An 18,761-nucleotide genomic window follows, 5' to 3' on the forward strand; every position below is an offset into this window, starting at 1 on the left:
CGCAATTAATTTGACACACAAAACAGAACTCCTTTTCACTTTTGATTAAAAAAAAGGATTTTATTAAAAATATTCTCTGATTTCTTAAACCCTGAACATTTCTAAAAAGATTCATCATCTAATATCAAGGCTGAGTTTTATCAAAAATATTACACCTTAATTTTTTTTCAAAAATCAATCAAATCATTGTTGGTTATCTAGCAAATTTTTAAAAAATCATCAGGACAAAATAAATTCAAGTTTAAAATCAAAAAAAGACTACGAAGATTTCCCAGAACTCAGATATTAAAAAACCCCTACAGGAATTCACTTTGCTTTGAGGGAAGTAAACATGACAGATTTGTTTGGATTGACGATAAATCCTTTGGCTTTCCATTAGCTAATTCAATAAGGGCAGAAAAAAAAACCTAAAAAGTACCACTTCACATTTCAGTGCCTCTTTAAATGTCTTACCATGTTGCTTAAGTAAAGCACAAAGAGGAACTTTATAGAAGAATATCTCCTTTAACACATAAAATGCACTATAGAATCGTTACAGTAAGCAGTAAGGGAAAAGGGAGAGGGGACACCTGAATACAGAAGGAGAATACAGTAGTTTCTAAAAGCTTTCAGTAAAGAACAAATATTGCCAGTTGGAGGCAATATTTTCCTTTTTCAGAAGGTACAATCATTGAGCTCGTGTTCGAAAAATAAAATAAAATCTCTATGGCACCGTTCTTCCCTCCCCCTCTGGTGTGTCCGTATTTCCTTCCTACCAAATGGATGTTTCAGTTGAACTTTCCCCGTGATTTCGCCTCTTCGTCTGCATCTCTTTATAAGAGAACACATTTCCTCTTCGTTTTGATCTCAGGAGGTTCCAGCGCTGCCAGTATGGCCTCATCAAACACATTCTTCAGCCCTCGCTGTTTCACAAGAAGAAGAAAGCAGAGGGTAAAGTCAACCAGACTGATTATATACCGGATTAATCACGTGATGGTGAATTAGCCCCGTACCTGCGTGAGCGCAGAGCACTCCACGTATTTGACAGCTTTGAGCTCCCGAGCAAGTTTCTCCCCGCTCTCAGGGAACAGGGGGCGCTGTTTGTTTTTAGCCAGCTTCTCCACGGTGTTGCTGTCTTCCCGCAGGTCTACTTGCGTTCCCACTAACAGGAAAGGTGTGCTTGGACAGTGGTGAGAAATCTCCGGAACCCACTGGGACGAGAATGATACAAACAATAAAAATGGATTATTTTTTTCTATTAACAAATGGCATTTATAATATCATTTACCAATTATTATGAAAAAATTTTGATTTATAGAGACAAAAGCATCAATAAATACCATTAAATTTAAAAATATAATTAAATGCTGTTGCTGTGTGCAGATTAGTGATGTAAATCACTTTTTTGAAGTAACTTGCTTCATGTAGAAGAACTTTTAAATGGGAATGCTTTTCAAGAGCAGCATTTATGGCACTATGACACAATTAACAAAAAAGTAGTAACTTTTCATTGTTATCACAATAGCACCACAATATATAATAAAATAATAAAATTCTACATGCATATCACCCATCCTTATATTTCACATTTTACTACCCTTCCAATTATTAATTTTGCTTATTATTATTACATCATCACAAACTGTCAGAAAATGCCAAGTCCTGATTTCATTTGGAGAATAAAAAAGAATAACTATCCAATTATTGTAATGATTCTCAATTTTTAAACTAAAATCTAACTATTGCATAGCATACAGTTGCAGTTGACTTTTTGCACTGGAGTTGCAATAGAAATTTTGTTGAATCCTGTTCAATGACAATAAATGCTATTCTATTCTATTCTATTCTAATAGAAAATACTAGGATTGTGAATTTGAAGGCAATCTCATCCAAAACAACTGTAAAAAATCCTTTTATAGTAACAACTAAGAACGAAAAAATAGTTATATACAGTTGTTCAAGCTAATTAAATGTAATTGTTTTTATAGCAATTGTGTACTTCAACAACAGTGTTTAAGCCATAGTTATTAGCCTCTTTGAGATCATAAACTGTTTGTAAAATGCATTTTTACATAAAAATATGAATAGAATAATTATTTATTTTGTCCTCAGTGGGAAAATTGAAGTGCATCAGCAGTAAAGTGGCTGCCAAGTGGAAAGCACACATATACACACAAAAATGAAATTTAAAATAGAAGTTGTAGAGTAAGCTTGAATCAGAGCATTTTTCAGTCTTGTTTATTAGAACACAATGGTCTTTTCTGTCAGTGATTTTAGCATTTCAACCACTACAGATATGCATCATTTTGGACATTTATGGCACTTAAAAGTCCATCCAAGTGGTAAAATGTGTTCTCCATTTGCAGAGTGTGAATAGCTGTCACTTGAAATATAATATCCCGCTAAATATTGGATTCAGGAAGTTGCAGTTGTAAACAATATTCAATATAATGTGCAGGACTAGCTTAAACACACTTGCAACTGCAAAAAACTACTGATACACCTCAGAAAAATAGTAGATGTAAGTTTTTAGAAAATGTGAATAAAAAAGATCTGAATTTGTTTATCTGTGTATTTATTAATTTGTCTAGTACTATAAAGTAAAAAGCAAAGTAAAACTGAAATATTTTGACTCATCCTGTATACCAACAGAGTTATTTGTGAGAACTCAACCCCAGCACAGGCTGTGGTACATTTAGCTCTTTATCAAGTGTAATTGTTGCTAATCAGAAGTTATGGGTTTAATTCCACCACCGACAAGAATCAGAGAGTATATGAGCAAGGCAGTGATCTGCTTTTTTGAATGTGGGACAATAACCTGTACTTTAAACGAACTTTGAGAGGCCAGAAAATGGTAAATATAAGGTTTCTACACATCTTCAATGTGTAAATCTCTCACATTTACACAGTTTTCAGTAGCTATAAGCCAGTTTTATAGCATAAATACAAAACATCTCCATGAATTTAAAAAGATTTTTCTTTCTGGTTGACGTTTTCATATTTAAAGTAGCTCTTCAAAATAAGAAAACATAGCACTTCTTATTTCAGCAACACAATGACACTGCACTTTCTGCAACATTTGCAACTGGTTAGCCTATAAATAACATCTAGCTTGCTGTGAGAAAAATAACAACAATAAAAAGACCACTTGAAACTGCACAATAACCAAAACCCTCCAGTTTACACATTTCAGCAGCTGGTCTGCTCAGTTCCCCCCTACTTACAGTAATAAGGAGAGGTAATAAAACATGATTGTAAACAAACCACACAATCTTGTTTCTTGTTTTAATGGTTTAATATATTGTCTTTGAATTTCCTCAGCTGGATAATGGGTTTTACTGATTTAGAAATAACCAGTTTTTGTCTTAATTTCCATTTTACGTTCTGCTTTTTCTCAAACACCGACCTTTTCTTTGACGTTTTCAAACGACGACGGGGAGACAACTGAGAAACATACGAGGAAAACGTCTGTTTGTGGGTAGCTGAGAGGACGCAGCCTGTCGTAATCCTCCTGACCTGAGAGCATCAAACACAACAAACAAAACTTATTTTAGTTTGAGTCAAAAAAAACTTTCAGAAACCAAACTTTCCAGAGACAATTACCTGCTGTATCGAAGAGGCCCAGCGTGTAGGGCTCTCCCCCAATCATCACCGTCACTGCATAATTATCAAAAACCTAAATGAAAAAAACAAAAGGTTGAGAAATCCCATTGCAGGGCCAGATGTTAATGAGGTTAAACATGCAGAAATATACATGAAGAGCAGCTCTGAAGCTGTGAGTTTACAGGATGACTCATTGTTAAAATGTCTTACTGTGGGCACATATTCTGAGGGGAACTTGTTGGTTGTGTAGGAGATCAACAAGCAGGTTTTTCCAACTGCACCGTCCCCTACAACTACACATTTTATAGTCTGCATCTGTAATGAAACAGAGGAGCAACAAGTCAGCAAGAAACAATAAGACACATGGAAAAGCAGACAAACTTATTGCTGTCTTAATAAGCTTAAAAATGGCATTCATGCCCTCATATAAAGGCAGCACATCAACTTACATTTAACTATTGTCCCAAAAATGTTAGTAAAATATTCAAGTGATATATTCATATTGTTCATCCTCCCAAAGACCAAAAGATTTTAATTTTGGGAAATAACACTTTAGGCTGTTACTGGAAGATATTTTAAATATCCCAAATAATACGCAAAAAGCAAAAAAATAAATAAAATAAAATAAAACCTACTTACAATTCAGTTCATTTAATTTACAACAAACAGCGCCTCAAGGCACTTTACAGAAAAAAAAGTTACTTAAATTCAAACAAAACCATCAATAAAAAGCAAAATTAGTCTTCAGAAATATCAAAATGTAAATTATTCAACTCATTTTAATTTGTCATGTGATTAATTACTAAATTGCCTGATGTGACAGGCTTACATTCAACCATAACAAGTGGTAACTTCTAAATAAGCAAATATATTTTAAGGATTTTTCAACAATTTATTTAAATCAATGGTTCTTGTTTTGTTTTTTTTAGAATTATCTCCATAAATCCACTTGTACCACATTTTGAGAAACACTTTTAAACTGTTTCCATCCTGTACCCATCCGACGTTGTCGAAAACAAACTAGGGGAAAAAATTGTTAATGGTGGAGTAATTTTCTCCACTAACTATTCGACTAGTGGTAAAACAGCAAACTCATGTTGCCAGTCCTAATAAGTGTGAATAATTACAGCAAGGCGCTTACAATTGTTTCAGAATTTTATACCTTTTCCGGACAGACAGTTTTTCCAGGAGTTATACGAGTATCTGAGCCTCCGAGTACAAAACATTTTCCAAAACAGGACAGGAACCCTCAGGAAATAAACTCTTTGCACACATTTCACTCTTGATCAGATCATTTGAAAGACTGGATAGAAATAATCTATATGAAAAAGGATTAGGGCATCTGAAAAACAAAGAATTCTGAGTTTCAACTCAGAAATATGACTGAATTCAGAGTTTCTAATAACCGACTGATAATCAGTTATTTCAGAAACTAATCTCCAGATCAGCTCTTCGCTGCATTAATGTTAAATCAAAAAGAAAGAGCAGAGCTTTCCACATATTGATGTTAGAAATAAAACTCCTCTGGCTGAAAGAGGGACGGATCTGTTAGAATCAAGACCAGAAACCCAAACATTGTCAGCAGTCTGAACCACAAGAATCAACTCTCTCCTCATGTTTGTGCCAGTCCTGTGTGGAAGCAGACAGATCCGAAGGGCTTCCTCATTTTTTCTTTTCCAAACTTTACTCTCACATTTTAGTCAGGTGAAAAAACTCAAAATGTTGTTTCACTGTGAGCTTATGATATAACTTAGACACATTTCCTTTGACATTTCTCTTTTAGTTGCTAGTTTCACATTTACTTAATTTAAAATTTATTTAGATGATTAAAATATGTCATTTTGTACTATTTTTTCCATTTTAGTCTTTAAAATTACATAATTCTATATTGATGAGATCAATGTACATTATAACAGTAATGTATATTGATACTGAGTTGGTGATTGTTACAATCACTAACTCAGTATTACCAAAAATACTTTTTCAATCTTTGACTCATTTCTTGCATGGCTACTTTTTACTTTTACTCGAGTAAATATATGTTGACGTACACAATGTTGGGGTATTCTGCAAACCTCTGTGTAAAACTTAAATGAGATCAAAGAAATTACTATAGTGATTTTTATAAATTGAATCTTTCTCTTGAATAACATAATCCTGCGAAAAACATAAAACCTTAAAGGACAAGTGGTTTATTTCTTTCTACCGTAATACTTCTAATACATTTTCTTGTGACAGTTTAATATTTATACCTTTTATTAGCTGCTTCCGCTGACCTAAATAAATTACAATCAGTAAAAGAAAGTGAGCTTAATCACCCTGACTAGACTTGTTAATGCATGTGGGAACAAACACCACTAATGTCAGAGAGCGTCTTCCGCATATGCTACATACCAAAGATGTAAAAAAAAAAAAAATGGGGGCGACTGTAAAGAGACTGCTTATTAGCTCAATGTGATGAAGCGGATACTGCAAACACTTCCGCTAAATGAGCAAAGCTCCGAGATCTGAAACCAACTAAAACCTGGAGCCAAAAGAGGCGAAATTTAGAAGTCATGTCGTCAAAAAAAAAAAAAACGAACAACTATGGCTAATAAAACAGAGTGAGGTTTCACAGCGATTGAAGATTACATTAATTAAATTTAAAACATAATTTTTAGTGTCGTTGTCCCACCTTAATCACAAAACAATCCTACTAACGAGAGAGAAAAAACATGGTAAACTGGGACAGAGGTGACAATAACTTACCTAAGGTGACAGAAGAATTAAAATGAATAAGAACACAAGGTAAGGCTAACCTACAGGAAACTTTCACAAACTCAAAAACCGCTGTTCTGACATACACAAGCTTCTTCTCCCTAAATACTTTACATTTCTCGGAGTCGTTTATACATACATCCGGGTCTCTGGCAAACAATAAACAACCTATTTTTATTTCTCTATTTTTTGTTCAGCTTACCGTTTTTCTACCGACAAGTTAGGCGTTGGTTTCATCCGGGTTTGAGGGTAGGACTACTTTGTGCGCAGCCGCAAACCACAAACGATTAAGTTCTTCAGAGGAACTGATGTACTGTCACCTACTGGACATAAAGTGCATTACAATCTACAAATCAAAATGTTTTATAATACAACCACATTAAAAATTTATTTTATTCATTCTTTCAAAACTTCTAAACTTGACCTTTTTTCTTACCATAGTATTTCGCTTTATAAGCTTTTTTGCGTATCTTTCCTATTTTAAATGAGGAAGCTATCGCATTTCGTCTTTTCTTAGCGTCTTATTTATTTATTTATTTATTTATTTTGCTCCATGCATGCAAACTGTACATTTTTAGGTCTTAAGAATGTTTTGTGCTCACAATTTCCACACTTTTTCCTTCATCGATTGTTAGTTTTTTTTTTTTTTTTTTTTTTAACACAGTAATATTAGATGTAACGACTTTATTTGATCAAAATTTCATCAAAGTCTTTACATTACTCGGTTGCTCCGTGTGACGTTTTTCCAGATGCACTCACCTTTTCGTTTCCGGCAGGTGACACCTGTGTTTAAGGCTCGAACTTTGTGCACAATCCGTACCGGGGGCGCAGCCGCGCATCACACAAGAACAGATACACCTCCCTTTGTGTCCAGCAGGGGAAGGTGTTTCAACGTGGAATTCAAGCGTTAGTTTGTGTTTTTATTTTACTTTAAAATAAGAAAAACTGAAATTAATTAAGTTTCAGAACATAATTTAAGGCTTAAAGTGTAATTTTCATATTTACAAAAGGAGCTTACAAGAACAAAACATGATTTACAATGTACAAACCCCAAATTTTAGCATCCAAAATACAAGCAAAAAATAAAAGCTATTTTTCCCCATCTTTAATGCATCATTTTTTCCAGTCCAAGTAAAATATAATTCTTAGAGAGCAGATTTTTTTTTAAAGTGGACCACCCATAAAAGTGTGCACAGCCTTACTCTAATTAAACCACATTTTTATTTTCTTACGCCTGAATGAATGAATCTTCTCTACAATTGTGTAGCCTACTGATCCATTTAGAGAAGTGTTGTCCAAACTTTTTGCCACGGTGGCATATTTTAAATTAAAATTGTAGTAACAATTTAATTCATTTAATTTTTACCAGCTTAATAATAAACTAAACAGAATATTTTGTGCAACATGCTCTAGTTTGTGTAGAAAAAGGATCACTAAATAACTTTAGAGCTGAAACAAAGACTCACAGGTTTGAAGAAAACAAAACAAAAAACACCAAATGTCAAATTCTTCAGGTTCACCAAGTTTAATAAATGGACCAAATATTTTAGTAAAAGTCATCGGATGTCGACAGTCCCATTTGCTATTAAGTTAAATTGAAAAACAAGGTTGCAATCGAGGGCTGTGCAAAATCATTCTCATGGCCTCAAATGGCCCCTGGACCTCACTTTGAACACCCATAACTTAGAGGCTCTGGAAACCTTTGCAGGTGTTTTGAGTTAATTAGCTGATTAGGGAGTAATAAAATGAGCTTCCAATGTTTAACTTATTCACAATATTCTTTTTTTAAATTAAAATCAATTAATAATGCCTAAAAGACTTGCAGTACCTGCTGGCAACACAAAAGGGCAGAGTTGAGGTTGATTTATCAATCCAACTGGGAGCAATAACACAGGTGGGAACATGTAAACACACAGGGGTAATTAAGGAACAGCTGGAAATAATTACAGAAGAAGGAGGCAACACATGAGACAGCAGTAATGCACCTGAAGTTATTTTCCCAACCACCATAAAACAGAAGGAGACATGAGACAAAGGGTGAAAAAAAGCATAAAATAACAGATGAAACCATCAGTCATAACCCTACATTCAAACTGAATATAAAAAATTAACTCTTATGTGGTAATTTATTCACAGGTAAAGGAGGTAATAAAAATGTCAAACAAAAAAATGTTTTCTTTGGTCTTGCTTTTTTTTTCGCCACAAAGAAATCTCTGACTTTACATCACGTCAATCAGGCACATTTAGATTAAATTTCCTCACATGCTGACCATATCTGCAAACAGAAACAACAGCTGAGGCGCACAGGATTGGTGCTGCATTTGCTGGCAAATAATGGGGCTGATATCCTGTTCTTTCTTGTTCTTAAGTTTTAATATTTTAAATTCCTCCTAACTATCCTTTTTTCTGAACTACTTCCTTTCAGTTCTCATTTACTACCTTGAATGTCATCAATTCCCTTCATTTCTTCCATGTCCTCTTCTCCCTCTTCCTTGGTGTCCACCCTTCAAAATCCATGTCTTCCTCATTTCCTATCTCCATTTCCAACCGACCCATTCACATACTAGTTCATGCCCGAGTTCACCTTTTCCAAATCCAATATATTTCTGTGTTTTGTTTTTCCCGCGCTGCTCCAAGTCCTCTTTCACCGGCTAAATCCAGCCGCTCCACTCAGGACCAAACATCCTGAGCCTGCTCCTCTTCCCAGCTGTTCTCTATTTTCTCCTCTGCCTGCGTTTTCCCTCCAGCTGTTCCTCGTTTCTTGATTAGACCTTCTGTGTAAAGACCGGTCAGTTCTCTGTTACCTTGTTGGTTCCTTTCTGTTCTGTATCATCTGGTTTCCTGTAAGCTATTCATTCTCCTCTCTGTTAAACATTACAGTTATGAGATGACTGCAGACTCCTGTCTGCATTCTGGTCTGATTCCTGGACATATAATGACAAACACTTCAAACTTCAGTATGAAGCAGAATTAACAGTTTATTTAAAAGTAGCTCTCGTCTGGTCTCTAAGCAAATTAAAATCAACCATAGAGCCTCTTGGTAGCTCTGACTATCTTTTTGTAAGTTAATTTTTTTTAAAGTTCTTTCTGTTACATTATGATTTTCTTTACATCCAAAATAACTATAAATTCTTCTATCTGCGTGATTTTCTAATGCAGGAATATATATTAGAAAATCAATACATACACCTGACTAAAATGTCATAAAAAATGTGTTATTTCAATTATTTATTTTAAAAAAAGATTAATATTGATTCATTACAAAGAAAGATGTATATGAAGCCTTTATTTCTGTTTATTTTTGAAGTGCATGATTTTTGAAGACTGAACTTTCTTACATATTTTTTACATTCCCACTGGAGAATGTAGCTGAACTTTGTGCTCTAGTTTATGGGAAATATTATCTTACATTATCTGTGGCGCATCCACACATCACAAAAGAAACAAACACTCCTTGTCTCATGTCCTGCAGGAGAAAGTGTTTCTGTTTTGCAATGATAAAATTGTAATACACTGACTGAGTTTAGTAGTTGTGAATTTAAGCAATGCACAAAGTATTTACTTACTTACTGATTTCTTCTGCTTTGGATAGATTCATCCATTCATCAATTACAGCAACTTATGAAGGTCCTGCAGCAGCAAATCAGACCCAGACCATCACACTCCCATCTGCATCTTTGACCATGGAGTGTGGCTAGAGAAAACTGAACACAGCTGCCAAATATGGGGTTAATAAAATTCCTGATCAATCAACAAAAAACTGAATTAATCTTTATGAGCGCAAACACTTAAATTTATTACAAAGATGAAAAAGGGGAAATTAAAAACATGAATGAGAGAGAAAACAGTGATGGCACTTTAAACTTGGACTGTTCATCAACTGATCAAGAATTTTGACAAACTTTGTTGTAATTCTTCTCTGCCAGTTTTCTCAAAACATTTCAGTGTGTTTTATATAAGGGGAGCATGCAGCTTGATCCAAAAGAGAGAAGTTATCCTTTTTCAGATGGGAGTGTTCAGTTGTGGTGTCAGGGTCATCGTGAACGTTTACAGAGAGCGGCTGCACTTCAACGCCTCTCCAAACACTGCCTGAAGCTCCATGAAACATTGGCCAAATCTCCTCCATTATAAAACGGACTTTATTTAGGGTAGTGTAAGAAAAGAATAAACAATGTTATCTACAACTACAATAAATGAAAAACAACAGAAAAGCAAACAAAAGAACATTAAAGTATATTTGCATGTTCAAATGAGTGAGTAGAAGTACGAATGTATTTTTACACTCACTCCTCTTACATCAATAGCATCATCCAATAAATTGCAATTAATATCTTGTTAACATAGCAGTAACGCTGAAAATGATCAAGACCATTTCTTAAAAATTGTCGAATTAATCCATGTTTTCACTTTGGATAAAACTTCTGTCTCCATTCAAGTTTGTTTTTCTTTTGGTCTTTTTTTGTAACTAAATGTAAATTTGAATATAATTGAAAAGTTTTTTGTAGTTACTCAATTCATCAAGAGAAACACATTAAATAGACTAGTTACATAGACTGATGTTGTCAAGCCTTTACATCTGTTAATTATGATAATTTTGTGCATAGAGCAAATGAAAATCTAACATTTAAAAATAGAAATATTACATCAGAACAATAAAACCTTTCAGTACATGTTTTAAATTTTTTAACATGTGAACTTCAGACTAGAATCTGAAGATGTCATATTCAGGTGTGATTGTGTGGTAGTAAGGGTAAACTGTAATTCTTATAATTCCATTTAAACAATTAGTATTTTCTGTTCAGTGCATTGACATGTTATGGACTAGCAATATGTAAACAACAAACTGAAACGAGCTTCTAGTTTGAATAAATTAGTGCTTTTATAGAGCATTTAGGATCTTTTTCTACAATATATCACAAACCTGTTTAAATAATGTCTAATTATTGTGAAAGGTTTCTTCGGAAATGATGTATTTTGAAAAGCAAAGGAAGTCACCTTCGTTAGCTTCGATGCTAGCTTGTTAGCAGCGGTGTTTTCCTTTGTTACGGGTCGGACTTCCGTTTTCAATGTCTGCTCCGGGTTTCTGGAAATTACTGTCTAGTGACAGTTTCAGCTAGAAACCTCGTCGAGGAAGAGATACAACTGCTGTGTCGCTTTCCCCGGGAAGCAGCCGGGCTAAAAGTCCAACAGCTCAGCCCGACCTGAAAGTGAGACTGTCACTCTTTCTCTACGTCTCTTTAACTCAAGTTAGCTGGCTAGCATCAGCCAGCTGAGTTAAACAGCTTAGCATGTTTCGCTTCTTGAATGACGCCGAAGACGACCCCTTCATGATGTAAGCACTGACTTTGACTGCATTTTGGTCCGAACTGTGTTATTTGTGTTGTTGTTGTGCGGTGCCGGTGCGGTGAAGTTGCGTTTTCACAGCGCCCTGTTGGAGGTAGCCTACCTTTCGTTATTGTAGCCAGCTGTGGTGGGGGCCTGTAGCGGTCCACCATATTGGATAGACAATAAAGCGAAGACATAATAATTAAATAAATGCACGAGAACTATCAGTTCCCGAAAGTAATGCGTTGAAACACCAGCTGCAGCTGAAACCGATCAACACAACATTTCCTGTTGTTTCCTGTTAGCTGCTTCTAAGCTAACAGGAGCACATTTCTGGTGTTTTCTGGTCCTTTCTCACCCTGCATATTTACATCAGCACGTCACTCTGTTCCACTGAAGATATAAAAAATTTGTATTTTCTTACTTAAACAGGCTAAATAAATTACCTTTAGCTAATTAAGGCTTCCTAAAAGCCTTAATTTGATTCATCATTAGTTTTTAAATCTTGAAGCTGATCAAAATGTTGGCTCTGTTTTGGGGAAGTATTATTTTTATTGACTGTTTAATCGGAAAAACAAGTAAATACAAGAGATTTTTAATGTAGGTTTGCATGTGGATGCATAGTAGACATAAAAAGACTAGTCATAATGGACCTAAAGTTTTATTGCAACATTTTCTAGTACAATTGTGATAAGTGTCAATAGCAAACTATATTTTTAGGTTTCTTTAGGTGACTGAATGGCAATTCAATTTCAAAAATACTTTATTGATCCCAAAGGAAAACCAAGTGTGGTTTTTAACTCATTACAAGCTTTCCCCTGAAAACTTGCCAATCCAGGTGATTAGATGCCAGGCCAGTCATTCATCCAGCAGCCCAACATGATTTTCAGTTAAAAAATATTCAAAGTTAACAGGAAATTTGAAAATATCAATTTATAATTATGTTATTGGAGGATTAACCAACTGTAAAGTCTTAAAAAATGCAAAAAAAAAAAAAATTTTAACTACTTAAAAAAAAAAAAGAAGGAATGCTTAGTCTGTTGGGGGCACAAATAAAGCCTGATGGCCAGCCAGGCTTATAAAACTCTGGGGGAAACCCTGCATTAATTGGAAATTCTTCAGTCATTGTAGACGGTATAGCAGTCTGTATTACAGAAAATTTGCAGGAACCTCTGACTAAACACAGTTTCATAAAGATTATTGTTTTTATTGTGATTATTTAATCTTTACACAAGTCGCATAAAGAAGTGTGACTTGTATCACTAAACTACATTCATTTAATCACATTTTAAAATGTATTTTTTGATTGATGACTGTAATGAAAACACAGTGGAAAAAACAGTCAAACACCCTAAACTTTGAGAGGTTTTAAACATCACCAATCGAAATTTATTGAATCAAAATCCTGATCATAATCCGAAATGTACCAATTGAGTTGGCATTCTTTGTTCCTGCCTCTTTTGAAAATTAGGTTTTTAATCTCAATAGTTTTTTTATCCTGGTAAAATTAAGGTTTAATGAAAATATATGTATTTATTGATAAATGATACAATAAATTAGGGGTGGGAGATGTGAACTTAAAGTTTTTCACAATATTTTGTGGTTCCATTATAATTTGTGACTAAGTTCTCATTTCTTTCAGTAACTGTACGGCCGGCTGAGAGCAACAGATCACTAAAATGCTTACAGTAACTGCATTTAATCATATTTTCAAATCTATTGATATTTATTAATACCTTTATTGAGCAAACACTGGAGAAAATTGTCAAAATAAGAATTTCAGCCACAGAGAGGGGTGGGATTTTTAAACATTAATTTGAATTTATTGTGATGATAAACGATACGATAATAAATGACCAGTTTGATGTTGGGGGGGAAATGTCTCCAGTTTACACCACATTGGGGCAGAAAGCTAAGCTAAATGGCTAAAAGTCTCAGAATGGAAAGCATGACCATTACATGTATGGCCATTTGTTTTTATACATCTTTATGTGTTATATAAATCAACCTTTCTTTAGCTATGTGACTCAAAGTGCTGAAACTGAGACTGTTGTGAAATAAGAGCTTGGAAAATATTACCTGGTTTGTTACTCTCTTTCTGTCTTGTATTAATTTGACCTGTTTTACATCCAGTTCAGGCAGCTGAACTCAGTGACTTACTGAACTGTTTTCTTCCAGGGATCCGTTTGCTGCCCACAGGCAGCAGATGAGGACGATGTTTGGACCATTCGCCATGGATCCGTTCGCTCTCGCCCCCCAGATTCAGCCACACCGTGCGGCGCGCAGACAGGTAACAGGCTGCTGCAGAGGCAGTATCTTGTCTGTTCAATCCCCAAATTGGTGTTTTTATTTTCCATCTTTTTAACATGAAATTTGTGTTTTAGGCGGGTCCACTGGCTCCCTTTGGCATGATGGGAATGGTGGGTAACCGATTTATTTACTCTTCTCAAAAATTCTCATCTATTTTGGTTAGGTTATCACAAAAAGCTTAGCTTGGCTTATTTTCTTGTTTTAAATAAATCAAGAACTCCTGTGTATTAAAGGACATTTTAAAGCTTTCCTCCATGTTTGCAGGGAGGCGGGTTTATGGATATGTTTGGCATGATGGGAGAAATGATGGGAAACATGGTAAGCAGCTCTGTCAACCATTAACCTCAGCTGTGAAGACAAAACTGTTCAAGTTTTACTTCAGCTTTTTCGTTTTGTTTTGTCTTCTTCTCATAGGAAAGAATGTCCGGATCGCCAAACTGTCAAACATTTTCCTCCTCAACAGTGATCTCGTATTCGTCCACAGACCCTGGAGCTCCCAAAGTTTATCAACAGACGAGTCAAACAAGAACAGGCCCTGGAGGGGTAGGAATATATTAACATTTTCAGCTGTTTTTCCAAGGCTGGCGTTATATTACCATGTAAGAAGGCCTGATTTACACCTGTCTGAGCGCCGGGCCGTAACCGTGTGTTTATACAAGCATGAACAAATTCTTCTGGCCCTAGTAACTCATGGAAAAACCACTAGGGGATAAATCATGAGCAGCATAAATCTTCGTTATACAAGCATTTGAGTTCTGGTTTGTTCAGAGTTCAGGTAGGGCTGGACGACACGGCTGGAAAAACATATCGCCCTAAGTGTTTCATATCAGTAGATATCAATAATTATTGATTAGGTTTTTGTTTTAAATATCTGAAGAACTGCGATACAGGCAGAGTTGAGTAGTAACTAGTTTCATGTACTAAGTCACATTTACGCGAGTAATTTTCTTTAAAATCTTACTTGTAGGAGTATTTTTACGATGCGTTACTTTTTAATTTTACTTGAGTAATTTTATTATGAAGTATTTCTAATCTTACTTGAGTGAATTTTGTGGATTCTCTATAAAAAACAAACATATTTCAACCACAAATTTACCAGGCAAAGATACACACCTGCAGTTATAGGTAAAGTTTCGTAACTTTTTTTTTAAAGAAACTGATTTGGAAGAACTTTCAAATCAGTTTTTTTACTGATTTAGAAAGTTAAATAAACTTTAACTTTCCTTAACTTCTCTCTCTCCTCCCCTAGTTTTTGTTTCTGCATTGATAGTAACTCAGTATTAGAATATTCAGTTTTCTATAAGACGTACTATCAATTATCAAATGACTATCACGACATTGATTTATTGCCCAGCTCCAAGTTCTGGTCGTCAGATTGTGTTGTGAGTTGTATTTCTTGCCATTTTTCCTCTCAGCTCCGTGAGACACGGCAGTCGATGAGGGACAGCGAGAGCGGCCTGGAGCGCCTCGCCATCGGCCACCACATCGGCGAGCGAGCGCACATTTTGGAGCGCTCGCGAAACAGGCGCACTGGAGATCGAGAGGAAAGGCAAGACTTCATCAACCTTGATGAGAGTGAGTACGAGTGCGGATTATTTTTTAGAAAACGAGCTTCTCTTTGGCTCCTTAGTGTGTGTGTGATACATGTGCTTGAAATCCTTGAAGTACTTGATTTCTATATAAAATCCTAGAAAGTGCTTAATATTCAAACTGCACTGTTTATTGAGAAAGTGCAATCTAGCATTTGATTAAAAGACCAAATTTGGAAAACTTTGTTTGCATTTGAAACCAAATATTTTCATAATAAACAGCTTTATTGCCTTCTTAGAGTTTTATCTGTTTTTATTGTGCACTGTTTTATTTACTCTTTTTTATCCTTTTTATCCTTTATTCAGCGATTTACAAATAGTTATCACTATTATTATTTTTGTTATTAAAAAGACAGACATTTTTTCTCTCTGTCTGAAATTAAATCAGACTAAACTTTTCTTGTTTCTGATCAGATACAATTATAAAAATTGTTTCTATTTACTAAATGCCAGAAACATAAAGAACATTTCTTCGAGATTTTTTTTTGTCATTTCTGTGTGTAAGTATTTAATTTAAGCAGAAAGGTCATTTACCTTAACATGATTTGTTTAGATTGTTTCAGTGTAATGAATATTTATTATTCCTGGTGGCTCATCGACTTACTGATCTGTGTATGATAATTTCAATAATTGTTGGCTTGTATTTTTTGCGTTGAAATTATTTTTGTTAGTATTTTGTTCTTGCTTGAATTTTATTGTGAGAAAGCTGTACAAACCTTTATATAAATGTTGATAAAATCCAGTAAAATTTCAGACCTGTTTGTCGTCAGGTGAGGCAGCAGCGTTTGATGAGGAGTGGAGGAGGGAGGCAGGACGGTACGCTCCCCCACATGCCCGTGGGCTGGAGTACGGTCAGGACCTGCGCGGAGGAGGGCAGCAGCTGGCCCTTCCTGCCCCCTCTAGCTCAACACCCCCCCATCGACATGAGTCTCCCCGACATCGCCAGCATCACACCCGTCCGCGTTACGACTGGTGAGAAGGTAAGGTCGACCTGCCCGGGAGAGGAGTTCATTCAGATGGCGCTCTGCGTTTTCAGGTCATGATGGGTTCGTTTGGTTTCTGTTCCTGACTCCGGAGCCGACTGCTTGAGTTTTTAAGTTTTAACTGTTAATGAGAATACTCAGGACCAGATTGATGAAGCAGCTGCTAATTATTTCATATTCAAAGTTGCACACTAGGAAATGTTTTTTTAATTTTCAAGCGTTTCCAAAAGTCTTTATGCTGACAGGAAGCGATCGCTGTTATCTCCAGGTCTGCTTTGACCTTCGAAGAGTGTTTGCCGTCCCACCACAGTTTTCACACTCTGTGGTATAGGAGTGGTGCACATTTATCATATTGTTTCTAATTTATTATGATACATTTCCTATAAGAATTTAAATGTATTATTTTTTTGTAAATTCCAATTAACGATGTTTAAAAAAACTGTTTGTATTGTTGAGAATAAGTTTTACTGTTTCTTCCACTCTGTTCATTTATTCAGTAAATGTCAATACATTGGAAAATATGATTAAATGACATTACTATGTGCAGTTTAGTGATTATGGGGCTGTGATTGCTGTGTCATGCATAAGCCTGTCACAATAGCTAAATTAATCACATTGTACTTTGAGATGATCTGTACATGTTTTGAAGGGTGAAATTGTTTGCAGAAACATCCTAATTAATTTTAATTACAGTTTTGGTTGTGAAGTTGTTTTCTGTTGTCCTGTTTTGGATGTTCAAAGTGTCTTTCATTTCCAGTGTTTTGTTCTTTACTAAAGTAAAAGTTGTTGGTCCTTGAGAGGTTTTTCCTTTGACTGTTGTCCTGTTGTCCTCATACGTGGTAAGCAGACATGTTTTGCACATTTTTCTTTTGTCACTCCATTTTGGGTCTCTGTTGCTTCTAAGAACAGCTGAAGCTCTTAAAAAAATGAAAACACTCAAGTTCATGTCTTTGGTGTCTGAGTCTTTTCAAAAACCTCCTGATTGTTGGGGCACTGCAGCGTTTCCTAGCAACCCCAGCCAAGCCCAGCCCTGCTACCTAGCAACTCCAGCACATTTGGTCAGCTAGTTTTACCACTGTACGCGCTTTACAATGGCTGCTGGAAAAGAGAAGGGTTTTTGTTGTTGGCTTACCATCTAGAAACCACTTGCTGTAATTCTGCTAGTTATGCAGGAGGCTCCATTTATGCTTTTCAAAGAACTATGGGTGTGTAATTGCGCATCTGTTTTCAGCCATTTTCATGTATTTAGAGGGCGTGTCCAGCAGCAGCTTATTTTGGTTGTAAAGTGACAAAACGCCCTAAAGCAGCTCATTCTGAAAGGAGCTAAACAGATACAGAACTGACCAGACTAAAATCTCATCATCTCAAAATGATTTTGTGGTGAACAGTGTTTTGTATCGCTTTATGTCTGGGAAAAGAATGAATTTTGAAATTAGAACCTTGTTGGACTGGTCTGATGTAACCTCCGTCTCTGCAGGTGTCCCGACTTTTCAAGGAAGCAGATGGAAGGAACTGAGGGAGCGCTTCCCCCCGATGCTGTGAAACACGCCGAAGACGGAGCTGCCCGTCATTAATGTTTGATATGACTGGACTGTCTAAACATGTGCAACATATTATACACACACACACGATCAACAAAATATAACACACTCTCGATGGCTACATTTACAGATCAACTTCTGTACTGTTACATAGCGCTATACAGATGCCCCGGTGCAAACATGGGTGAAAATCCACTCACTTTATATATAAATATATACTCATTCTCAAAACTTGACATGTCTTTACCCGCTGCAGTTCACAGCTGCAGTATCCAGTAATTCTGCTGTACAGTCCATTTTATGTTTGTGAGGGCACTAGTGTGTCTGTGAACTGAATTGTATACTGTTACCTAATTAATCTAACTAAATAAAAGTTCATTAAACATTGTTAGATAATTAATAAATGTCTATTGTGATGTTTTCGGCTTATAAATCTTAAATGTGTGAAGCAGGTGAGGCTTGCTGATGGTGTTTGTTTGAACTTGTCCTTGTTTTGTTGCATGATGACGTCAACAGTGATTGACTCCCACAAGTTCAAGCATAATTAAGAAGTGAAAAAAATATAATCTAAAGCAGAAAATTAAAAATATAATAAGTTTAGCATCTATTTAGCAATGGTTTGGCAGATGGTTCTGCCAAACCATTGCAGAACTATCTGTCTATGAAATCACAGC

The 18,761-nt window shown here is 35.5% G+C and overlaps 2 protein-coding genes across 2 annotated transcripts; one reads left to right on the forward strand and one right to left on the reverse strand.

Annotated features, from left to right (window-relative positions):
* Window positions 1–38: 38 nt before the first annotated feature.
* On the reverse strand, window positions 39–6,643 carry cdc42l (cell division cycle 42, like). Its single transcript, XM_055047999.1, has 6 exons — window positions 6,542–6,643; window positions 3,793–3,897; window positions 3,583–3,655; window positions 3,386–3,495; window positions 993–1,190; window positions 39–902 (listed from the first exon to the last, which is right to left on the reverse strand). Exons 2-6 carry the CDS (start codon window positions 3,895–3,897, stop codon window positions 813–815), a joined length of 576 nt encoding a protein of 191 aa, XP_054903974.1. The 5' UTR covers window positions 6,542–6,643; the 3' UTR covers window positions 39–812.
* Window positions 6,644–11,348: 4,705 nt separating this feature from the next.
* Window positions 11,349–18,497, forward strand: mlf2 (myeloid leukemia factor 2). Its single transcript, XM_055048116.1, has 8 exons — window positions 11,349–11,671; window positions 13,843–13,954; window positions 14,049–14,084; window positions 14,239–14,292; window positions 14,389–14,517; window positions 15,390–15,549; window positions 16,334–16,543; window positions 18,024–18,497. Exons 1-7 carry the CDS (start codon window positions 11,628–11,630, stop codon window positions 16,537–16,539), a joined length of 741 nt encoding a protein of 246 aa, XP_054904091.1. The 5' UTR covers window positions 11,349–11,627; the 3' UTR covers window positions 16,540–16,543; window positions 18,024–18,497.
* The last annotated feature ends 264 nt before the right edge of the window (window positions 18,498–18,761 follow it).

Source organism: Poeciliopsis prolifica, unplaced genomic scaffold (assembly GCF_027474105.1).
Source record: "Poeciliopsis prolifica strain line A6 unplaced genomic scaffold, Auburn_PproV2 SCAFFOLD026, whole genome shotgun sequence".
NCBI lineage: Eukaryota > Metazoa > Chordata > Actinopteri > Cyprinodontiformes > Poeciliidae > Poeciliopsis > Poeciliopsis prolifica.